Source organism: Zonotrichia albicollis, chromosome 9, assembly GCF_047830755.1.
Source record: "Zonotrichia albicollis isolate bZonAlb1 chromosome 9, bZonAlb1.hap1, whole genome shotgun sequence".
NCBI lineage: Eukaryota > Metazoa > Chordata > Aves > Passeriformes > Passerellidae > Zonotrichia > Zonotrichia albicollis.
In genome coordinates this window covers 40449630-40475701 of record NC_133827.1, presented here as the reverse complement: position 1 = coordinate 40475701, position 26072 = coordinate 40449630, and the positions used below count along the sequence as shown (strand labels likewise).

The 26072-nt window shown below is 43.0% G+C and overlaps 1 protein-coding gene across 1 annotated transcript; it reads left to right on the top strand.

Moving 5' to 3' along the window:
- The first annotated feature begins 20153 nt into the window (after nucleotides 1-20153).
- LOC141730074 (serine palmitoyltransferase small subunit B-like) lies at nucleotides 20154-22807 on the top strand. Its single transcript, XM_074546704.1, has 2 exons — nucleotides 20154-20386; nucleotides 22050-22807. The coding sequence occupies exon 2, from the start codon at nucleotides 22068-22070 to the stop codon at nucleotides 22308-22310; it is 243 nt and encodes an 80-aa protein (XP_074402805.1). The 5' UTR covers nucleotides 20154-20386; nucleotides 22050-22067; the 3' UTR covers nucleotides 22311-22807.
- Nucleotides 22808-26072: the final 3265 nt, after the last annotated feature.

Sequence of the window (26072 nt, the reverse complement as noted above, 5' to 3'; positions counted from 1 at the left end):
GGTACCAGCACAGGTGCTGCAGCACCTGGAGCTAATGAGGCTGATTAATTAACTTAAAGTACTTAATAAATACTCCAGGAATTAATTAACTTAAAGTACTTAATAAATACTCCAGGAAAACCGAGGCTGAGTGTCCTGAACAGAGGAAAACAAGAAGGAAATGATATTTTTGATTTTACAGAAATGTGCAGCTGATAAAAAGCTGTGTAGCCAATAATTCTAATGATATTATTCATATTAATGATATCTATGGTGGCTTATAAATTTCTATTAATTTTATATTAGGGAAACAGAGAATAAATGTAAAATAAGGATGATGCTACTTACTGCCATCAACCAACTAATAATTTATTTGTCATTTTACTGCAATATAAATGTGTCATTTTCTATTAGCTACAAATTGTGTAGCTAATAATTCTAATAATATTATTAATATTACTATATCTATTACAGCTTTTTAAATTATATTCATTTTATACTTAAGGAGAGATAAAATAAATGTAAAATAAGATGGATGTTGCTCTCTCCCAACCAATTTGTTTTTTATTTGTCATTTTATTGTAATATAAATGTGTCACTGTCTATTAGCTACAAACTAATAATTAGCTGCAAGCTAGTAATTCTAATAATATTAGTCATATATGTTAATATATATATTCCATAACATTATTATATCACTATCCCTATTATGGCTTTTAAATTCTATTAATTTTATACTTAAGGAGAGATAAAATAAATGTAAAATAAGAAGGATGATGCTCTCTCCCACCAATTAATTTGTTATTTATTTGTCATTTCACTGCAATATAAATGTGTCACTGTCTATTAGCTACAAACTAATAGCTAATAATTCTAATGATATTATTCATATTAATGATATCTATGGTGGCTTATAAATTTCTATCAATCTTATATTAGGGAAACAGAAAATAAATGTAAAATAAGGATGATGCTACTTAGTGCCATCAACCAACTAATAATTTATTTGTCATTTTACTGCAATATAAATGTGTCATTTTCTATTAGCTACAAATTGTGTAGCTAATAATTCTAACAATATTATTATATTACTATATCTATTACAGCTTTTAAAATTATATTAATTTTATACTTAAGGAGAGATAAAATAAATGTAAAATAAGATGGATGTTGCTCTCTCCCAACCAATTTGTTTTTTATTTGTCATTTTATTGTAATATAAATGTGTCACTGTCTATCAGCTACAAACTAATAATTAGCTGCAAGACAGTAATTCTAATAATATTATTAATATAGATGTTCTATAATATTATTATATCACTATCCCAATTATGGCTTTCAAAATCTATTAATTTTGTACTTTAGGAAAGATAAAATAAATGTAAAATAAGAAGGATGATGCTCTCTCCCACCAATTAATTTGTTATTTATTTGTCATTTCACTGCAATATAAATGTGTCACTGTCTATTAGCTACAAACTGTGTAGCTAATAATTCTAATAATATTATTAATATCACTACCTCTATTACAGCTTTTTAAATTATATTAATTTTATACTCAAGGAGAGATAAAATAAATGTAAAATAAGAAGGATGATGCTCTCTCCCACCAATTAATTTGTTATTTATTTGTCATTTCACTGCAATATAAATGCGTCACTGTCTATTAGCTACAAACTAATAGCTAATAATTCTAATAATATTATTAATATACAGAAATGTGCAGCTGATGAAAAGCTGTGTAGCCAATAATTCCAATTATATTATTCATATTAATGATATCTATGGTGGCTTATAAATTTCTATTAATTTTATATTATGGAAACAGAAAATAAATGTAAAATAAGGATGATGCTACTTAGTGCCATCAACCAACTAATAATTTATTTGTCATTTTACTGCAATATAAATGTGTCATTTTCTATTAGCTACAAATTGTGTAGCTAATAATTCTAATAATATTATTAATATCACTACCTCTATTACAGCTTTTTAAATTCTATTAATTTTATACTTAAGGAGAGATAAAATAAATGTAAAATAAGATGGATGTTGCTCTCTCCCAACCAATTTGTTTTTTATTTGTCATTTTACTGTAATAGAAATGTGTCACAGTCTATTAGCTACAAACTAATAGCTAATAATTCTAATAATATTATTAATATACAGAAATGTGCAGCTGATAAAAAGCTGTGTAGCCAATAATTCCATATTATTCATATTAATGATATCTATGGTGGCTTTTAAATTTCTATTAATTTTATATTAGGGAAACAGAGAATAAATGCAAAATAAGGATGATGCTACTTAGTGCCATCAACCAACTAATAATTTATTTGTCATTTTACTGCAATATAAATGTGTCATTTTCTATTAGCTACAAATTGTGTAGCTAATAATTCTAATAATATTATTATATTACTATATCTATTACAGCTTTTAAAATTATATTAATTTTATACTTAAGGAGAGATAAAATAAATGTAAAATAAGATGGATGATGCTCTCTCCCAACCAATTTGTTTTTTATTTGTCATTTTATTGTAATATAAATGTGTCACTGTCTATCAGCTACAAACTAATAATTAGCTGCAAGACAGTAATTCTAATAATATTATTAATATAGATGTTCTATAATATTATTATATCACTATCCCAATTATGGCTTTCAAAATCTATTAATTTTATACTTAAGGAGAGATAAAATAAATGTAAAATAAGAAGGATGATGCTCTCTCCCACCAATTAATTTGTTATTTATTTGTCATTTCACTGCAATATAAATGTGTCACTGTCTATTAGCTACAAACTGTGTAGCTAATAATTCTAATAATATTATTAATATCACTATCTCTATTATGGCTTTAAAAATCTATTAATTTTGTACTTTAGGAAAGATAAAATAAATGTCAAACTAGAAGAATGTTGCTCTCTCCCACCTACAAGTTTGTTATTTATTTGTCACTTTACTGCAATATAAATGTGTCACTATTAGCTACAAACTAATAATTAGCTGCAAGCTATTAATTCTAATAATATTAGTCATATATGTTAATATATATATTCCATAACATCTAATAATATTAGTCATATATGATAATATATATCATTCCTAACATTATATCACTATCCCTATTATGGCTTTTAAATTCTGTTAATTTTATACTTAGGGGAAGATAAAATAAATGTAAAATAAGGAGGATGCTGCTCTCTCCCACCAAATAATTCATTATTTATTTATCATTTCACTGCAATGTAAATGTGGAACTGTGACTCCTGTGAGGTTGTGTTTCCCTGATGGCAATTTGGGTCCAAACCCTGGAATTGTGGAGGAAACGAGGAGGTTCCAGAGCCCACAAATTTTTAAAATATAGTGATATATATAAAGCAAAATAGAAGTTTTAAGTTTCTTCTTAACCTTCTTTTTCACAAGTTTAAATAGTATTTTGTAATTAGTTAGAAAAGTCTGCATTGCAGGCTTCAAATAATTAATTATTAGGTTAAAAGTAAAAATAATTTGTGTCATTTCTTAATTAGACAATTTAACCTTAAAAGACCTAACTTATTGCTAAAATACTACATAATACTATAAAATTAATATAATAGTATTATACTATATAATACTATAAAACTGCAATATAGATAAGAAATAATGAACATCCAAGTCCAAACACAAAATACATCTCAAACTTTAATCCCAGCCCTAACACAAACAAAACAAGAAGATAAAAATGCAATAATTATTGAGCCAGCGGCCTGAGCCAAAAATTCCCAATTTCAGGGCTCATTCTGCATTTCCCAGGGGAGAAGCAGAACTTCAGCACTCACAGATTATTTCAAAAATCAGCAATAAAACCATCACCAATGTTCGGGGTAACAGCTGCTGTTTAATTTTAGGTTTTTGTCACTTGTAAGAGGAATTGCAAGCGATTTCCGAGGCAGGTTTGTGGATAAAGTGGAGAATTATCCCCTTGGAAAAGTGGGAAAAGCATTCCTTGCTCAACAGCTCCTCCTCCTGCTCGCCCGAAGCGTGAAGGCATCAGGGCATCAATTTTTATATTTTTTATATTTTTATATTAGTTTTTATATTTTGGCTGCAGAAAGAAATAACCTGATCCTGCAAACAGGAATTCACTGTCTGTTCTGTGCTCCAATACACAGCAGGTGTGGGTTATAAACAGAATAAACCTGGGAATAATAAATAATAAATCTTCCCAATTTTCCCAAAGCAGTATTCAGCTTTTCCAGGCAATTCTTGTGGTACCCAGAATGAAAATAGAGTGAGATAATGGAGAAACTCTCACTATTTGCTAGCCTGAATAATACCAGCATTTTTATCGTTTTTATCATTGTCATTTCTTGCTTGTATTAAATAAAATTCAATAGTTCTCACTGGAGGAAGCCTCATTTTGTGAATGTATTTACAAGAATAAACTTAATATAACTTAATATATATATTTTTTATATATATATAAAATATATTATATATATTATATAATATATATTATATATTATATATTATATATTATATATTATATATTATATATTATATATTATATATTATATATTATATATTATAAATTATATATTATATATTATATATACACTATATATAATAATATCTATAATAATATATATAAATATCTAACAATATATATATAATATATATATTATATATTTATAAATATATATATAATTAATATTTACAAGAATAAACTTAATATAACTTAAATAAAAATAATAGCAGTGAAAAACTTTAATTTCCTACAGCTGCGAACTGAATTTACCGTTATTTCACCCTGGGGAGGAGCAGTGAGGACACAACACTGATGGGTCACCAAAAATCATTACAAGAAATGTTTAATTTGATGGAGATTTCCTTGTAAAAATACTCCCAAAATCTATAGGGTGTCTGTTCTATAATATTGTCTGGGATGCTAAAATTTGGGGGATGTTGCTGTTGCTATTTCCTGAATTCTGATATTTAAAAGTTTTTCTCATGTTTAAATAATTCTATTGGCATAAATCAGATGTGCACAATAATGTGAACAGGGAGATTTCTGGCTGATGTTTTAATATATTTTATAAATATATAAATATAAAAGATAGTCAAAGATATTTAGTTCAAATATATAAAAAAATAAAAGCTATTTTAAAAATGCCTTTTATTAAACACATTATTCTGCTGTGGAATGGTGTGCATCAAAACACAGTGCTGTGTGTGAAATTAGATACAATATATATCTAATATCAGCATTATATTATATTATATTATATTATATTATATTACATTGCATTGCATTGCATTGCATTGCATTGCATTACATTACATTACATTACATTACATTACATTACATTACATTATTAATACAATTAAATATACATAATATACACAATGAAATATATATATTTCACTACTGTGAAATTATTATATATAATAGTGAAAATATTATCTATAAATCAGCAGTGAAATTTTTATATGCAAATTATAAATAGGAAGACATCCTGGTTTAATACCTGCAAGTGCCTGGGGTGGAAATACCACACCTGCCTTACTCAGGGAATGCAATCCTTGATTTTAAACATAGAATTTTCATTTTAAATATAAAATTTTCATTTTATAGGATGTAAATTACCCCTGAAATGAACATTATTTTAAGAAAACAATAATTTTTTTTATCTTGTTTCCCAAATAAGCTGTGGGATGTTGTTTATTAACCTTTACATCTTACTGACTTTGAATATCAGAGCCAAACTACCTGGTGGTACATCAAGGCAAGATGTCAATGTTAATTTAAGGGAAAAGTTTAACCTGGGATCTTTTTCAGAAGAAAATTTGGGGTTGGCCAATTTACAGAGCCTCAAATTGCCCCAATTCCGGAATTGCCACAAAAATTTGGCCCCTGAGCTCACTGGCAACACAATCCCTAAAATATTGATTTGGGGTCCACCTCTCCAGAGCAGGACAAATTTTGGGGGGCAGAGATTATTCCAAACAGATTTTCCCTGCCATTTTCCAGGTGTGAGCTCCCTGAAAATTGGGAAATGACCGAGGAACCCCCAGAACAGCCAGCAAATAAAACTGAAAATGCTCCTGATGCCCAGAGCTGCTGCCTGGAGGGATTTTTGGGGTAACCAGCAGCACCACTGCAGAGTGCAGGCAGCAGGGAGAGTTTGTGGAGCATTTCTGGGGAATTAATGCCTCAAAAACTCCCCCCTTTCCCACAGAACTCCAGGAAAATGGAAATAGGAGCAACATGGAATGGCTCTGCAAACTGGCAGCGCTCTCGCCAACCTTCCTCAGATCTGGGCACAAATTGATAAAAAGCAGCAGCAAAGCAATCTTCATTTTCTTCTTCATTAATTTTTACTCTGTTTAGCAGCTGTTTCGTGTCTGTGGCGCAGACTGTTTAATTTGCATTAAGAAAAGGGCTGCAAAATTGATTTATACATTTGAATGCCTCACATTTTCACTCTGAGGCGCTTCTGGCCGCAGAATATGACAGGCTTAAATTCAGGATTAAATCCTTAGGCCGGGCTTGTCCCAAAGAGCTGAGGTGAGAGGGGAGCTGAGGTTACAGGTGCCTTTTTTGGCGACTTCTCTGAGACTAAAATTAGCTGTGCCCTCAGCTGACTGCAGAGTGTAAATCCACATTTCACTCGACGCCTCGGCTATTCCAGAGGTTCATTCCAGCCCTGAGGCCTTCCCTTGACCAAATTCTTGATAAAACCTAAAAAGTGAAGCCTTCTGAGGCAGGATTGAGAGAAGCCAGCTCTGTGTTAATTCAGATTTCCTTGGGCAAGGCAGATGAGTGGGCACCAGAGCCCAGCCAGGGCTGCACCCAAGATGACCCAAAATGGCCCCAAAATGCACGAGCGCTCCCGGGCTCTGTCCCTGGGATCAGTTCTGCTCCATTTGCACCTTGCAGTTCATTGTCCCATCCCAGCTTCAGCCCAGGCAGTCCCACCCTGCTTGTTTTTCTCTCTGCAGCCCACGGGGTTTGTGCTCCTGGGCTGAGATTTGGGTCATTTGTCCTTGGTGCCCAGCTGGAGCAGGAATTGTTTTGTGTCCCTGCTCTGTGCACAGAGCTCACCATCCCTGAATGTGAACCCAGCCCCACACACTAAAGCAGCACCGAATGTGAAAAACATAAAAACTAAAAACGTGAAGCATCAGTGGAATGGTTTCTCCTGGGCAATGTGCTGGCTGTGATGGGAATGGAGTGCTTTGGCCCAAAATAGCTGCCTGGGCTGGAGCCTTCAGCTGTCAGCAGCGCCTCTCCTCCTCCCCACGTGGTGAGCTCTCCATGCACAGCACCATCTGCTTCCTCAGGATGCAGATCTGCTGCACTGGAGCTGCGATTGAGCGGGGGGGAATCGTCTGGCTGCCGTTTGATTTCATGACTTTGCCTGAATTTCCAATTCCCACATCGCTCCTCGGTCTCCTGAGGCGCCAGAAGCTGCCGCCAGATGTGGGGATGAGCTTCAAACATCTGTGGGCTTTCCCTGGCGCTGCTTCCAGCTCCTTTCTGCACGTGGTGGGAGCAGGATGATCCTAAACCCACCTTTCCTCCCTGCCTGCCTCAGGGCTCTCAGCATTCCCAGCTCCCAGAACGTGCCACATTCCCAGCTTCTCTTTGGGAAGGGGATGAGTGACTGGCAGCTCCTTCAGCTGCTGGAAAAGGAGCAGGAAAAGGAGGAGCAGGGGGAAGGGCTGGGATTCCATCCCCAGAAATGGAATTCCACAGATCCCTCTGCTGTTTATCTGCTGGATGGAGGGATTTATTTATAGCTCGTGACTTCTCCAAAAACATTGTTCTGTGCTGACCTTCCTGCTCAAACTGGGAGTCAGGAGAGCAGCTCTGCCAAGTATATGAAACTTTGAAATACAGGGGGAAATCTTGTGTTGTGAGCCCACTGTTAATGCTGTGCCTCATGATTTTTTTGCTTTATTATCAATCCTGGTCACTGTGGAGAGCTGGGATTCTCCAGAAAAACCAGGAATTTTCTCTCCAAACCTGGGATGTGGAGAGAAAATCACCTCAAGTGCACTTAATAAGGGAGGTGAGGACACAGAAGCAGCAACCTGATCATCTGCTGACACCAGCAGCTCCTGATCCTGGGGCTCTGGCTCCCTGCAGCCCATTCCCAATCCGTGAGTAATGCCCCACAAATAAGGAGCAGGGATTTGCACTTTTCCTGCCTGCCACAATCAGTCATTGCTTCCTAAAATGTGTTTAAATAAAGCCTGGATGTGGCACTGGATCCCAGGGTTTAGTTGAGGTGTTGGGGCTGGCTTGGACTCGATGATGTTGAAGGTCTTTTCCATCCCAGTGATTCTGGGAATTCTGTGAAAAAAAAGCCACAGAAAGTCGCCTCCCATTGTTCCAAGCCCCATCCAAGCTGGCCTTGGGCACTGCCAGGGATCCAGGGCAGCCCCAGCTGCTCTGGGAATCCCATCCCATCCCATCCCATCCCATCCCATCCCATCCCATCCCATCCCATCCCATCCCATCCCATCCCATCCCATCCCATCCCATCCCACCCCACCCCACCCCATCCCATCCCACCCCATCCCACCCCATCCCACCCCATCCCATCCCATCCCATCCCATCCCATCCCATCCCATCCCATCCCATCCCATCCCATCCCATCCCACCCCACCCCACCCCATCCCATCCCATCCCATCCCATCCCATCCCATCCCATCCCATCCCATCCCATCCCACCCCACCCCATCCCATCCCATCCCATCCCATCCCATCCATCCCATTCCCATCCTTATCTCCATCTCCATCTCCATCCCCATCCCCATCCCATCCCATCCCATCCCATCCCATCCCATCCCATCCCATCCCATCCCATTCCCATCCTTATCTCCATCTCCATCTCCATCCCCATCCCATCCCATCCCATCCCATCCCACCCCATCCCACCCCATCCCATCCCATCCCATCCCATCCCATCCCATCCCATTCCCTCCCCACTTCTCATGAAGGATTTTTTTCTACTTCAACTTCTGAGCATAAGAAATGTGCCTGAGGACAGGCAGCCCAGCTGAGCAGAAACACCTTAATGAGAGAATTAATGCTGCCTTTGGAAGCCAAAATTCCGACCCCGCACGTGGAGCAGCTCCTCCTTTCTGCTCCCGGCTGCCATGGGGAAAGCCAAGGAGGCAAGGAGCGATTTCCCAGCCTGGCTGAGGCTGAGGAGCAGCGCTGTGTGTGTAACAAATGCGTGCTGCTGCGGATTTGAGGCGGCTGAGGCGCTTCTGTCAGAGGAGCTGGGCCAGCAGCCAAGGCCTGGGCTCTGCTGAGGCTGCTCCCAAGCAGGAGCAACAGGAATGAATTCTGCGAGGACAGAAAAGCAAAACACAGCGCAGCGTGCAGGATCTGCGGGCTGCCTGCCTCTCTTCCATTGTTTTGCTTTTTCTGATCTGCCTAGAGCTGAAAATTCGTGGAAATCCTGACTCACAGAAGCCTTTGGAAGTGAAGGGAGATGGATCTGCAGCCTGAGAAGGAAAACCTCACTCCTTCAGTGCCTTTCCAAGTGTTCCCTTCAGCAAGAGTTGCTTCAATCATATATGGATCAGCAGAACCATGGGGAAAAACCCTGAATGTTGGAAATTAAAGAGAAATGGATACAAGAGAAGAGAAATGAATACGTGAGAGAAATAAGAGAAATGAATACATAAGAGAAATAGGAGAAATTAAGACATAAGAGAAATACGATAAATGAATACTATAAGAAAAATGAATACAACCGACACCTAAATGCACAAATATTCTGTTCCTCTGGTAGTTATTACATATTATTTGGGAAAATTTAGGGTATTTTTCTTTATCTTCCCCAGTTTCCCACTCTCAGGAGGATTTGCAGTGCTGGGGCGGAGGGAGAAGATGAAATGCAGGAGCTGGAGCAGCAAATGTTGCCTGGTGGGACCTTCAGCTCTGAGCTCCCTCCCCACAGTCTGGAGTCAGGAGTTGGGGAGATGTGAGGAAATTCGAGAGTCCTTGTCCAGGGAATTTGATGGCAGCTCAGAAAGGCCTCTGACCCCAATAAAATGGGTCCTTAAATGTCTGAGGAGTCTCACAGGGACAATAAGAAAAAAGTCAGTCAGACAGAACCTTTCTGAAGCAGCAAGAAAACCCCATTTTAAATGAAAATGGATTTTAAACGCTGGCTAAGTTATATTGGGATGGAATAAGGCAGATTTCAGAAAGTTGCCATTTCTCAAGCTGCTCCATTACTTCCTTAAGGTTCACTTGCTCCTCTCTGGTACCAGGAGACATTTAATGAAGTGCTGGGGCTTGAAATGGCTTTTTCCAAACATCCAGGTTGTGCTGAGCAATCTGAAATGGAAAGGTTTTTAACTGGGACCCTGCTCTGGAAACATTTCAGCACAGAAATAATCCCAGCGTCCTTCAGCCTGTGCCCTGCTCCACACAATTCTGCATTCTTGGGAATGTGGGGAATCACTGGGGCTGCTTGGGAGGATGTGGAATTTCTACAGCCCAGCGCATAAATAAAAAAAATGGGAAAATCCAATTTAATAATTCTTTCCACATTCCTGCATCACTGCTCAATACTCACTCTTCTCACAGAATATATTTTGACAGCAACTCGCTCCATTATTTAATCCCATTCACAGCTGGGTGTTTAAAGGATAAATAGTGTAATTTCCCCCTTGAGCTGCATTTTGGTGTGCTTAACTCCACCAAAGTTGTAAAAGAACAGGGTGTAAAGGTGTAAATATCTCGGATTTTTCCCCAGTGCCAGAATTCCAGAGGCTGCCATCCTCTGCTTCCTCACTGTTCCCACATAACTCCTTAACCCCACTCTGCCTCCTGACAGCCTCAGGATTTCAGTTTAAAATAGGCCTGGGATGGTTCTTTAATTTAGATCTTTACCATCTCACACATTTAATCCCCACCCTGGCAAAAAAAGAATTTAAGACTTGACACCTGGAGAGGCTGGCATTAAATAAAATAAAGAAATAAAATCTGGCACCTGCAGATCCCTGTCCTGAGCTGAAGTTATCCATCACTTGATCACCAGGGCTGCACTTTCCAGGAAATCTCCACCCCTCTCTGGTGATTTAATGAGCCTGGGAGATTCGATTTAAATTTAGATTTAGATGATTTAGATTTAGATTTAGATTTAGATTCAGAGGAGTGGCAACACCTCAGTTTTTTATTTTCCAGGAGTGAAAATGCCCCCGTTTCAGATCGGATGAGGAGATGGGATGAAAACCTTTCATAATTCTGAAAGGAATTGCTCTTTTCAGGCCACTCTGTTATTAATCATAAAGATGGATATGTACAAAAGAAGATATTTTTACACTAAAATTCTGAAAATTCCACAGTGACAAATGGCTCTTAATAAGAGGAGGATATAAAGGGGGAGAAAGAAAAGAGAAATGTTAAAAATGATCCCTGTGGCAGCTCTGAGGGGGCCGAGGCAGAACAAAGATCAAAACTGCAAAATTCCAGTTCTTAGCAATTAATTTACCAAATAACTGCAGCATATTTAACAAAGAATCCACTTTTTAGGTGTGTGGGGAGAAATAACTCCCACGTGGGAATGCTTGATTCCATTGCAAATAAATGTGCACAACAGAAACCTCTGTTTTGCAAAGTGGGAAAGATTTTCCAGAAGACAGCACTAAAACCTGGGAAACTTCACACAAAGCAGGATTTTATGGGAATAAATAACTGACCAGGAAAAATTTCCCCATAGAAGAAATACCCACCATTACACTGAAAAGAAATTCCTGTTTCTTACAGGAAAGAAAAAGAAATTCCTGTTTGTTTCTTTCTCTGGACTACAGTCCCAGAAAAACTAGGACATGTGTAAAAGAAATATCTAAATAAAGAGGATACATATCCAAGGAAAGGTCTGAACCTCTGTCAAAATAATATGAATAAAGCAGCAGCAGCACTGATTATGTTGGCAGGGCAGAAATGCAGATTTCCTTTCTACAAGAAAATACATCAAGATTAAGAAAATTCTACAAGAAAAAGAAAGAATTTATTAATCAAGATTAAGAAAAATGTGCCTCAAAATCTCAGTCTCAATTAATCAATTTTGTCGCCCAGAAATAAAATAGAAAATGGATCCACTTTTCTGAGAGGTGTTGCCACCAAGTAAGGCCGGAGCTGACTGAGAGAAGCTGAAGGTTCCCAATTTGTGGGGCCTGGAGAGCAAGAAATATAAAATATTTAGCAAAAGATGCATTTTTGTGTATTTTAGCCTCCCCATGGGCTGATTCCTCAGTGGAAGAGAAATTCTGGCAGCCTCCCCCATTATAATCCATCACCCACACCCCATTTTCCTTCTACATCTCTGTGGAATTTTCTTCTTCCTCAGAGTTATAGAGCATCAGGGATCCAAACAGAATTTTTAAAGCGGGGAGATACAATAAAATTTAGTTTAAATAAAGTCAGGAATAGTTTCACTCTGATGACATTGATAAATACCCTTTTGAGGCGGGTTTGAGATAAATACAGGCAGGCTGATGTGGCTGCTCTGGGGCCTAAAAAAACCACTGAGCTGATTCAAAAATCACTGGATATTTTCCTAAAAAAGCCCAAATTTCAATTCCCTGTATTTTCTCCTCAACCCAGCTCCCTGGACCTCACCTTAGGCTGATTTATCTCCCAGAGGCATCTCCTGCACAGCCCAGGTGCATCCTCAGCTCTTGCCCGTGGTTGTTTGGCACAGCTGGGACAGGGAAACGAGCACACCCCGTCATTATTTTGTGTTCATATGATTGTTAATTACGAACTCCCAAATGTCCTTTCGGTGATTCCCTGCTGGAATGTTCCTTTGCACATTCCAGGCCCCGTGCAGCGTTCCCTGTGATCCCAGCATCAGCTGGAGGAAGGTTTCGTGCTGCAGGGGTTTAAAATTCCTTTATGCTCTCTCAGGAGCCTTTCCCGTCTCTGCTGCAGCTGGGCTGGGTTTCCTGGCAGCTTTTGGGGTTCCCTCAGTGCTGGGGATGGAATCAGGGAGCTGAATTCCTGGAGAAGACATGGAGAATTTCTGGGGATAGAATCAGGCAGCTGAATTCCTGGAGAAGGGATGGAGAATTTCTAGAGATGGAATCAGGCAGCTGAATCCTCCCGGAAAAAGGATGGAGAATTTCTGGGGATGGAATCAGAGAGCTGAATTCTCCTGGAGAAGGGATGAACAATTCTGGGGATGGAACCAGAGAGCTGAATTCTCCTGGAGAAGGGATGGAGAATTTCTGGGGATGGAATCAGGCAGCTGAATCCTCCTGGAAAAAGGATGGAGCATTTCTGGGAATGGAATCAGAGAGCTGAATTCCTGGAGAAGGGATGAACAATTCTGGGGGTGGAATCAGAGAGCTGAATCCTCCTGGAAAAAGGATGGAGAATTTCTGGGATGGAATCAGGGAGCTGAAATCCTGGAGAAGGGATGGAGAATTTCTGGGGATAGAATCAGGTAGCTGAATCCTCCTGGAAAAAGGATGGAGCATTTCTGGGGATGGAACGAGGCAGCTGAAATCCTGGAAAAGGGATGGAGAATTTCTGGAGATGGAATCAGGCAGCTGAATCCTCCTGGAAAAAGGATGGAGCATTTCTGGGATGGAATCAGGGAGCTGAAATCCTGGAAAAGGGATGGAGAATTTCTGGGGATGGAATCAGGGAGCTGAATTCCTGGAGAAGGGATGGAGAATTTCTAGAGATGGAATCAGAGAGCTGAATCCTCCTGGAAAAAGGATGGATTTCTGGAGATGGAATTTCTGGAGATGGAATCAGAGAGCTGAATTCTCCTGGAGAAAGGATGGAGAATTACTGGGATGGAATCAGGGAGCTGAAATCCTGGAGAAGGGATGGAGAATTTCTGGGGATGGAATCAGAGAGCTGAATTCTCCTGGAGAAAGGATGGAGAATTACTGGGATGGAATCAGGGAGCTGAAATCCTGGAGAAGGGATGGGGAATTTCTAGAGATGGAATCAGGCAGCTGAATCCTCCTGGAAAAGGGATGGAGAATTTCTGGAGATGGAATCAGGCAGTTGAGTTTCTGGAAAAAGGATGGAGAATTTCTGGGGATGGAATCAGAGAGCTGAATTCCTGGAGAAGGGATGGAGAATTTCTAGAGATGGAATCAGAGAGCTGAATCCTCCTGGAGAAGGGATGGAGAATTTCTGGGATGGAATCAGAGAGCTGAATCCTCCTGGAAAAAGGATGGAGAATTTCTGGAGATGGAATCAGAGAGCTGAATTCCTGGAGAAGGGATGGAGAATTTCTGGAGATGGAATCAGAGAGCTGAATTCTCCTGGAGAAGGGATGAACAATTCTGGGGATGGAATCAGAGAGCTGAATCCTCCTGGAGAAGGGATGGAGAATTTCTGGAGATGGAATCAGGCAGTTGAGTTTCTGGAAAAAAGGATGGAGCATTTCTGGGGATGGAACGAGGCAGCTGAATTCCTGGAGAAGGGATGGAGAATTTCTAGAGATGGAATCAGGCAGCTGAATCCTCCTGGAAAAAGGATGGAGAATTTCTGGGATGGAATCAGGGAGCTGAATTCCTGGAGAAGGGATGAACAATTTTGGGGATGGAATCAGAGAGCTGAATCCTCCTGGAAAAAGGATGGAGAATTTCTGGAGATGGAATCAGAGAGCTGAATTCTCCTGGAGAAGGGATGAACAGTTCTGGGGATGGAATCAGGGAGCTGAAATCTTGGAGAAAGGATGGAACATTTCTGGGGATGGAATCAGAGAGCTGAATCCTCCTGGAAAAAGGATGGAACATTTCTGGAGATGGAATCAGGGAGCTGAAATCTTGGAGAAAGGATGGAACATTTCTGGGGATGGAATCAGAGAGCTGAATCCTCCTGGAAAAAGGATGGAGAATTTCTGGAGATGGAATCAGGCAGCTGAATTCCTGGAGAAGGGATGGAGAATTTCTGGAGATGGAATCAGAGAGCTGAATTCTCCTGGAGAAGGGATGAACAATTCTGGGGATGGAATCAGAGAGCTGAATCCTCCTGGAAAAAGGATGGAGCATTTCTGGGGATGGAACGAGGCAGCTGAAATCCTGGAGAAGGGATGGAGAATTTCTGGGGATGGAATCAGAGAGCTGAATCCTCCTGGAAAAAGGATGGAGCATTTCTGGGGATGGAACGAGGCAGCTGAAATCCTGGAGAAGGGATGGAGAATTTCTGGGGATGGAATCAGAGAGCTGAATCCTGGAGAAGGGATGGAGAATTTCTGGGGATGGAACCAGGGAGCTGAATCCTCCTGGAAAAAGGATGGAGAATTTCTGGGGATGGAACCAGGGAGCTGAATCCTCCTGGAAAAAGGATGGAGAATTCCTGGGGATGGAATCAGAGAGCTGAATCCTCCTGGAAAAAGGATGGAGAATTTCTGGGATGGAATCAGGGAGCTGAAATCTTGGAGAAAGGATGGAACATTTCTGGGGATGGAATCAGAGAGCTGAATCCTCCTGGAAAAAGGATGGAGCATTTCTGGGGATGGAATCAGGCAGCTGAATCCTCCTGGAAAAAGGATGGAGAATTTCTGGAGATGGAATCAGAGAGCTGAATCCTCCTGGAAAAAGGATGGAGAATTTCTGGAGATGGAGTCAGGGAGCTGAATTCTCCTGGAGAAGGGATGAACAATTCTGGGGATGGAATCAGAGAGCTGAATCTTCCTGGAAAAAGGATGGAGCATTTCTGGGGATGGAACGAGGCAGCTGAAATCCTGGAAAAGGGATGGAGAATTTCTGGAGATGGAATCAGGCAGTTGAGTTTCTGGAAAAAAGGATGGAGAATTTCTGGGGATGGAATCAGAGAGCTGAATTCCTGGAGAAGGCATGAACAATTCTGGGGATGGAATCAGGCAGCTGAATCCTCCTGGAGAAGGGATGGAGCATTTCTGGAGATGGAATCAGAGAGCTGAATTCTCCTGGAGAAGGGATGGAGAATTTCTGGGATGGAATCAGGGAGCTGAATTCCTGGAGAAGGGATGGAACATTTCTGGAGTGTGTTTATTCCCACTGTTCACAACTTCCAAGCTGAATGAGGAGAGGAGAAGAGAGGAGAAGGAACAAGAGGCAATGGCAGGGAGAGGGAATGTGAGATCCCTGAGCACTGGAAAATCACTGATTCCCATCCTGGGCTGTCACTGTTAGCAGGGTGTTATGAAGGAATTTTCTGCGGATTAATGACAGGAAGAAGAATCTTTGAGTATTCCAGTTCATTCTTTGAATTAATAATCAGGTTGGGAATCACAAAATAGAATCCCAGACTGGTTTGTGTTGAAGGGACCTTAAAGCTCATCCCCTGCCAGGGGCAGGGACACTTTCCATTATCCCAGGCTGTTCCAACCTGGCCTTGAACACTTCCAAATGTACTTTATTTTCTTTAAAATCCTGTAAATAAAATCTCCCATAATGTTTGACAGGCCTGTGCTTGTTAGGACTACAAAAAATTTCCTCTACAGGTGCAAAACGGTTATAAAAATGCTGCCATTTCTTTACTAGAAGCAGATGAATTTTATTTCTTACTGCTTCAGTCAGTTGTACAATGTGTGCTGAAAATCTGCAACATAGCAAGGGTGGTATCACCCCTGATTTTAAAAAAGGAGTAAAGTATTTACTTTACTCCTGATTTAAAGTAAAAAAATACATATTGATCCTGGAAATTAGAGAACAGCATGGTCAGAACTTGGTCTCAAGAATTCCCAGTTTAATCAGCTCTTAGTCCCAGCTCATGGCATGGTATCTGTGCCATTCTGGATTTGAACCTGGTTCAGGCAGTGTCGGATCTCAAGATCTCAGTCCTGAGATGCTGAGCCACCGAGACCCTTGGGGGGGCTCGGGAGTCCTGGAATGTTCCAGAAGTGTCTGGTGGCTGGACTTTGACCCTACACAGGAGACGACACCTGTATGAGGACAGGAGGGTTTCACCGGGGTGAATGGTGAAGGGATTGGTTAATTAGAGGGTGAGACACAGGGTTTAGGATTTCTGTACAGGGGGGTTTAGAGGAGTAAGATGGAGGAATTGGGGCGTGTCCTGTCCTTCTTCTTCTTCCTCTTCTCCTCCATCTTCTTTGGTCACGGTGGCATTTTTGGATTGGTTATTACTAAGAGTGCACCGAGTTATAACAATAGATGGTATTGGGGAAAAATGATAAATATTGTACACGTCACAATGGGTATAAAGATAGGTGCCTGCCCCAGAGGGCAGACAGTGTGCCCATGGCTGACTGCTGAGCGGATCTTTGTTAGGCTGAAAGAACATCTTTTAGATAAACAATTAATAAACATAAAACCAGAAAGAAGAACTGAAGCCTCTTCTCGTCCTTCGACACGCGGGCTGCCCCAAGGCCACCCCCGGGCCTTCCAGGCCCCTCAAACAGCCGAGATAAACCGGACAAGGCAGCTTTTCCTTCCCAGTTGATTTGTTTTGCCCCTGAAAGCAGAGCAGGTATCAGGTGAGGGATGGCCCAGCCTGAGCAGCACAGGGGAAGAACTGAGGAGGATAAATATTGGTGCCAGCTCAGAGAGAGCACAGCCCAGCTGAGCAGGTGTTGCCTTTTCTCCAGCTTGGAAATGAAACTTGAGATGGTTTTATTAAGGAGGTAATAGAAAAGGAGATCTTTATTTAAAGGCCTTCAGGGCAGTTCTGGGTTTCACAGCCGCCCTAATTCCCTGGCCAGCTTTTATGGGACACTCATTTGTGACAGTGTCACTGTCACCCTGGAGCTGACACAGGCTGTGCCCCATCCTCTGGGCCAATTCCTTGCATATTCCACGCACATTCCTGTGCTTTAGCAGCTCCCTGCTCTCTCTTGGTTAATGACCTGCCTTGATGCAGAGCTGAGGAAGCTCCTGGACTGGTCTGGCAGGTGTGGGGAGCTGTGGGGTGACTCTGGCAGGCAGCAATGTCCTAATTAACTCTGGATTTGCATCCCAAACAGCAGCAGGTCAGCCCCAGCAGTGCAGCCCAGATAAACTCCTGATTGAGGCCCAGAAATTCCTTATCCAGTTTCTGTGGGGTGTCCTTGTCTTAGGCTGCAGTGCAGGATGGAACCAGGGGTGTGTATTCTACAGCAGATGTTTAATCCAGGTGGGGCAGTGTTATTTGTCCCTTCCATGGCCCTTCCCTCATAACTCTGGGGGAACATCCTCTGATAATGGGGTTAACAGGAACATCCTCTGATAAGGGGGTTAACAGGAACATCCTCTGATAATGGGGCTAACAGGAACATCGTCTGATAATGGGGTTAACAGGAACATCCTCTGTTAATGGGGTTAACAGGAACATCATCTGATAATGGGCCAGCTGGGGCAGTTCTCTGCTGTTCTTTGGGCAGTTTTCTTTATCTCTCCCACCGCCAATTCTCCCTTTAGGAGATCTCTGCAGTTCATGGGCCATTAATTATTAATTACCTTCTCTCCATGGCCAGTGAGTGTCCCTGCATGGCTGATCCAATCCCATCATCCCATGGGGGGATGCTCCGCCCAGGGGAGGAGCCAAGCATTCCTACCTGGGTACAATCTGAGCTTTGGGACAGCACAGCAGCCTCTGCCCCCTGCATTGCCAGAGGAGCAGCTTTGTGCCCCCTGCATTGCCAGAGGAGCAGCTTTGTGCTCCCTGCATTGCCAGAGGGATCCCAGGCCCATCTCCAGCAGCCCTGGAGCTGCAGAGGAAAACTCCCCCCTTGTGCAGGATCCCTGTTTCTGATGCCTTGTGCAGGCTAGGCCCTAGAATAGAGTTCCAAAATAAAGCAGGGATTTATCCAAAGCATCTCCTCCATGGATCCACCTTGGGCAGCACCAAAGCCCAGCCAGGGCTGCCCCCAAGATGAACCAAAATGGCCCCAAAATGCACGAGCGCTCCCGGGCTCTGTCCCTGGGATCAGTTCTGCTCCATTTGCACCTTGCAGTTCATTGTCCCATCCCAGCTTTAGCCCAGGCAGTCCCACCCTGCTTGTTTTTCTCTCTGCAGCCCACGGGGTTTGTGCTCCTGGGCTGAGATTTGGGTCATTTGTCCTTGGTGCCCAGCTGGAGCAGGAATTGTTTTGTTTTCCTGCTCTGTGCACAGAGCTCACCATCCTATAATGTGAAGCTCAGAACTGCACACTGAAGCAGCACAGAACCTGAAAAATATAGAAAAGCTCAATCCTGAGGCATCACTTCCACCCAAACCATCCCATGATTCTCTGAGAAGCACTCTCAGATGCTGCTAGCTTAGCTAGAGTAGCAAGGCCAAGTACTCGAGCAAAGCTAGAGTAGCAAGTAGCAAGGCCCCAAAACAGGATTTTATTTTTCCTTTTCTAATACCTCTACCTGTCTGCAACATCCCACCCCAGCCCTGCAGAATCCACAGAAATCCATGACTGAGAAGATCTGGTTGGAAGCAGGAATTCCTGAGGGACAAGGGCTGGACATGGAGAATTTGGTTGAAAGATTGAAAACAGAGCATTTTGACTGCTGCTGCCTGGGGCAGTCCTTCCCCATTGCTGCATTTTTAAAGGAAAGGGCCAGTTCTTAAACAGAAAACTTGATTTTGTTGGAAAACATGAGGAGGAAAAGCAGAAGGCTGAGGGAGCAGGGCAGGGTTTGCTCCAGCTGAGCTCAGGCTGTGTTTGGGACGGGAGGGAGGGACGGTGAGGCCCAGACATGGCTTGTGGCACATCATCCCCATGATTCATATTTGGAAATGATCTGGCTGCAGGCAGATAGTTTGGAACACCATCCATTATGCAGATTCTTACCTCGTTTACTTGCCCAATTAGATCATTAAAGAGCCTCCAGCATTTGCGGCCTGCTCTTATTTTTCAGTTTTTCTGAGGAAAACTCACTCTCTTTTCCTTACACCAACCTCATCCCCAAATCCCCTCCACCCTGGGCTTTCTGGATGACGCTTGGGAGATGCAGAGATTGGGAGCTGTTTGAAAATAATCCAAATCCGATGTTGCAAAAGAAGGTGGTGGCTTCACTGCAGGCCTTCCTGTGCCACATTTTTGTGGCTGCATAACCCCATAATTCTGTGGAGACACGAAATTGCCCCTTGCAGGAGCTCAGAGCCCCACGGGGGCAGAGGTGTTTTGGGAGGTTTGCAATCAGGCAAGGCATGAACTGTAAATATTTGTTTGCCTGCTGTGCTCCTCCCTGCAGAGTCCCTGAGCTCGGGCTCGGCCCTGAGATCCCGGTGCCGTGTCCTGAGCGTGGTGCAGGCAGAGCACAAATTATTGCACAAAGCAGAGTCCTGTGGCCAGAGGAGATTTCAGCAGGCAGGAGGAGGGCGGGGAGTGGAGAACACGCTCTGTAATTGAGGATCAGACTCCCGGGCTCTGCCTCTCCATCCACACGGGAGCTGCTCCCTGCCAGCTCCAGAGCATCCCCTGCCCGGTCGTGTTGGGGCACAGGTGAGTTCTGCTTTTTACATCCCAAATTTTTCCTCAAAGTGATGCAATTGGTGTGAAGAGGCTCAGGTGTCCCCTAATTGAGTGTAAGGGCAAAAATGGGGTGTTTAATATGGATATTTTCACAAGAAATTGTTAATCTTTTGAACTACAGAGGCATTTGTTTCGCTCACCTGGCAGGAAGAAAAGAGGTGGGGGAGATATGGAAGGAAAATGTCACTAAAACCTCTGGGAAGTGGCTTTTTTAGGGTAAAATCCCACTCTGTTTGAGCTATGGAGTTAATGGTATGTCATTTCTGAGGGATAAATTTCTTTCCACAGATTTTGACACCACCAGGGGTTGTTTACTTCCCGATTAAAAAGTGGGAAATCAGAGGTTTTGGTTTGTTTCCTCTTACTTACCAAAGGACAGAAAGTGTCAATAACTGAACTAGTCCTGTTTTCCCTTTTCCCCTCCAGTTCTGTGTCCTGGTGGTGCCATAATGCAACACTCAGTAACTACTAGCATTGATTTATTTCTTCTTTAAAAGAAATTTGTCTTTATTATTATTTTAAATTATTATATATTACATACAACATAAGATTTTGTATTATACACTAATTATTATTATTATTATTATTAGTAGTAGTAGTAGTAGTAGTAGTAGTAGTAGTAGTTATAGTATTAGTATTATTAGTATTATTAGTATTATTATTTCATTCTGGCAACAGATCAATTCACTCCCTGCTGCAGAAAAAGCTGGATAACCTGGATGTAGTTTCCTTTTATTGGAATTCTGTTTGTGTGTGGAGCTCTCCATGCTCTCAGTTTGCACCTGGAACTTCCAGCAGCGACTGGAGCACGAGACATAAAATCCAGCCTGCAGTGGCAGGAATTGGCCTTGTAGCAAATTCTGTGTAGAAATCCACAGGTGGGGAGGAGGAGGAGGAAGGAGAGAGGGTTTAAAGGGAATTTTAATTAAGCTGCTCCAACAGAGCCTTGAGTAATAAGTGCAAGGTGAAATTCTGGCAGAGTTTGGCCTGGGGAATGGAATTGCCACAGCTCTTGGGTGAAATGAGCTCTCAGGGAGCCTCATTGGTGAGGCTGGTGCAGTGTGAGGTTCCCATTTCCAGGTGCCCATTTCCATGATCCCCCACCCTTCACTTCCAGGTTCCCATTTCCATGATCCCCCACCCTTCAGGAGCAATGTCAGGTTCCCATTTCAATGTTCCCATTTCCACGATCCCCCACCCTTCAGGTACAACATGAGGTTCCCATTTCCAGGTTCCCCCACCCTTCAGGAGCAAGGTGAGGTTCCCATTTCCATGATCCCATTCCCATATCCCCCACCCTTCATTTCCAGGGTCTCGTTTCCACGATCCCCCACTCTTCAGGAGCAATATCAGGTTCCCATTTTAATGTTCCCATTTCCATGATCCCCCACCCTTTAGGAGCAATGTCAGGTTCCCATTTCCAGGTTCCCATTTCCACGATCCCCCACCCTTCAGGTACAACATGAGGTTCCCATTTCCAGGTTGCCATTTCCAGGTTCCCCCACCCTTCAGGAGCAATGTGAGGTTCCCATTTCCAGGTTTCCATTTCCAGGTTCCCCCACCCTTCAGGTGCAATGTCAGGTTCCCATTTCCAGGTTGCCATTTCCATAATCCCCCACTTTTCATCCCACAGGGAGCTCTGGGACTGGGCATGGATGTGAAGAGCACCCCAAGGTACCTGTACTGGCTCTTCTGCCAGTTTGAGCTGATCACCTGCAGTTACCTGATGGAGCCCTGGGAGAAGGTGCTCTTCTACTCCTTCAACCTGGGCATGCTGGGGCTGCTGCTCTACACCACCTACGTGTGCCTGGCTTTCCACGCCAGCTCGGCCTTCCAGCTCCTCTGCAGCTTCCTGGGAAACCCACGGGAAAATTCTCTGTCTGTGGTGAAGTAAAACCTCAGCCTGCCTTTGGCATCAAAGTGTTTCCTTATCCCATTTTTGTCCAGGAGCAGCAAACTCTGCTTTATCCTTGCTTCGTGTTTTGCTCTGACAGGAAATTATTTTTGCTCCAATCAATCCCTGTTTTTAGTGTTTGATTCTTCAAGAGCTTTCAATTTTAGTGACCCACTGGAATTACAGAGCTGGGATTGGGACAGGAAACCCCCTTGAAGATTTTGTTATTCCTGGGGGAAAGGAACAACCCTCCTGAAGAATTCGTTATTTTGGGGGAAGGAACAACCCCCCTGAAGATTTTATCCCAGGGAAAGCTGTTTGGACATGGGAAGTTTCCATCTGGAGAAATGAGACAGCACGGATTTGTTCTTGTCTGCCAGAAGAGATGTGCACACAAAAATCCCGGACGAGTGGGAGCTGCTTCCCTGAGCTTGCTGTGTTTTTGTGGAATGATTTCAGGATTTATTCAGTCTCCTTGATTGTTTTATACAATGAGTTACTTGGCTGGCTCGTTATCATGCCACTGATTCATTAAAAATGTGAGGATGTGCTGCTGTGAAAATTTCTGATTAAATTCTCAGATTCTTGGGCTTTATAAAAACATAATTTTTGGTTTACTTTAGAAGATGAGTAAATCATGTGCATCATATAGAGAATATAACACTGCAGATTCTCTTGTGGTTGGGTTTCAGTTGAAAATAAACCCTTTAAAATATAAAAATATAAAAATACAATGTCTCCTTTTTTCCTAACCCTTTAATCTCTCCTTTTGACCTTCTAAATTTTAGTTTTGGGATTTTTCCCAAGCTCCTGGAATGTGCTCTCCTTGCAGAGGATGGGTTGTTGCTGTAGGTGGCAATGCAGGGAATTAGGGAATGAGGCTTGATCACAGGAGGCGACAAAACAAAGTGAAGACATCAATTATGTCATTTGTCACCTCAGCTGCTTTCCCAGTTTATAATTATGGGGAAATAAGGCAGGAGATGAAAATAATTTCTCTGGGAAAATGAGGACAGCTGTGCTCAAACTCCCAAGTCTTTTAACAGTGCCCAAGTATCTCTAAGTTTGTAAAAAAAAAAATCTATTCAATATTTTCACATTTGGATCCAATGGGATGTTTTATTCAAGTAATATAATGAAGTAGTAATTAGTGTAGATTTGCTTTCATGCTTAGTCTGCATATTATGTTTACTGATATTTATCAATATAATTTGTATTTACTGATGTTTAGGAAGAAGAGGGAGCACACAATATTTTAATTATATCAATCATTAGCCTATTTATGGAGACAGTGAATTTTCCCCAGCCTGTCAGTCCCTAATACAGAGAAATACAGGCAGGACTTTGCATTACAGATGCAAAATCTGTATATTTCTCAAGATAATGAAAATAACTATTGCTCAAGCTGTGCCTGGGAGTGAGCCCAGGGCAGGAGCAGGTCACCCTCAGTCCCTGCAGGACTCCACAGGGACATCCTGAGCATTTCTGGGCACGCAGGAATCCCAGAGCAGGCTGGAGGAGCAGGTTGTGTTATTGTATTATTCACCCTGCTTGTGCTATTGTATTATTCACCCTGCTTGTGTTACTGCTGCCCTTTCCCATGGCGGGTTTTGGGGTGCCTCTTTCACAACACCTGGGATGGGATTGGGTGCAGGATTGGGGTGGGGCCCTGCTCCCATCCCCAGATCCCAGCTGGGCTGGGGGAACAGGACAGAGCCAGGAAAGCACCAAAATCCAGCAGAGAAACCAGAGGCCAAGGGGCAGCCGGAGCTTCCCAGAGCTCCTCATTCATTTTCCTCATCCTCCCCTTTCCCCTGCCTGTCCCAAGCCTCCAGGATTTACAATATCTCATCCCATTTCAGTTCCCAGCCCTGCCGGGGCAGGTTCTTGCCTGGAGGGGTCTGGATTTGTCACGTCAGGCTCAGCTGGGATCGGGACCGGGATCAGGATCAGGATCAGGATCGGGATCAGGATCAGGATCAGGCTCAGCTGGGATCAGGATCAGGACCAGGATCAGGATCAGGATCAGGATCAGGATCAGGATCAGGATCGGAATCAGGATCAGGATCGGGATCAGGCTCAGCTGGGATCAGGATCAGGACCAGGATCAGGCTCAGCTGGGATCGGGATCAGGATCAGGACCAGGATCAGGATCAGGCACAGCTGGGATTGGGATCAGGATAAGGATCAGGACCAGGACCAGGATCAGGATCAGGATCAGGCTCAGCTGGGATCAGGATCAGGACCAGGATCGGGATCAGGATCAGGATCAGGATCAGAATCAGGATCAGGACCAGGATCAGGATCAGGATCGGGACCAGGATCAGGACCAGGACCAGGATCGGGACCAGGACCAGGATCGGGATCGGGATCGGGATCAGGACCAGGACCAGGATCAGGATCAGGATCAGGATCAGGCTCAGCTGGGATCGGGATCAGGATCAGGACCAGGATCAGAATCAGGATCAGGCTCAGCTGGGATCAGGATCAGGACCAGGACTGGGACCAGGATCAGGGCCAGGATCAGGATCAGGATCAGGATCAGGATCAGGATCAGGATCAGGATCAGGATCAGGATCAGGCACAGCTGGGATCAGGATCAGGACCAGGACCAGGACCAGGACCAGGACCAGGATCAGGACCAGGATCAGGACCAGGACCAGGATCAGGATCAGGCACAGCCGGGGCTGGGCCAGGGTGGAGAGAGGGAAAGCTCCTTCCCCAGAGGCTGCTGGCACTGCCCAGGCCCCAGGGAAAGCCCCAAGGCTGCGGGAGCTCCAGGAGGGTTTGGGCACCACTCCAGGGATGCCCAGGCTGGAATTGCTGGGGTCAAACAGGCTCTTTCCACATTCCTCCAGATTTTTCCAACCAGCTGCTCTGAGTGGCCACAGCACTGAGTTTTTCCCACCTGATGCTCAGTGTTCCAAACCTGAATGGATGAATGGATGCGTGGCTGGAGCAGGAAGTGTTCCCGGAGGAATGGGAAATGGAATATTCCCTGCACACCCTTCCCTGAGCACGCCGAGGGCAGCTCTGTGTGTCTGGGGGAAGTTTCTGTCCTGGCAGAAAGGAATGCAAGGTGACATTCAGCACCTTTCAGATCCCTGCCACGTGAAAAGGAAATATTCAAATTGCACAACTGAACCCACGCTGCTTCAGCAAGAGTGGAGATTAAAGAACAAAATGAGAAGCAGCTGCTAAAATCCAACTGCTCGTGCTGCTCACAGGAAACCTTTGATGTTTCCAGGCAGAACATCCTGCTGGAATCCCAGCATCCTCCTTAGGAGTGATTTTATTGTGGGACTTCCACACCTCATCTCCCATGAAACTTTAATTTTATTGATCCAAAGAGTTTGCACTTCCTAAAGGCACTAAAGATGGTTTTCCATGTGGAATTTTAGCCCCTGTGCTGCTGATCACCTCAGGAGTTTTTCAGAAGCTTTCTAAGATAATTTCTTGCTCCTTGTTCCTGTCATTGTTGTGCACTCCAACAGCTGCACTTTGCTTCATTTCCAGCCACGTGTAATTGCAGTTCTTATCTCTGCTCTCCATTACCTGCCCTGAAAATCCTGCTTGGAGAATGAACCCGTCAGCACTTCCTGGCTGCGCATCCCACAGGACATTTCCATGTTTCCATGAGCAGGGTTGCTCAGAGCAGGGGGAGTTTCCAGCAGCTCTGTTTGCTTTTCCAGAGCTGACTGAAATCCCCCTGTCCTGCCTGGCTGGATGTTTCTGCTTCGCTTCCCTGCTCAGCTGAAACTG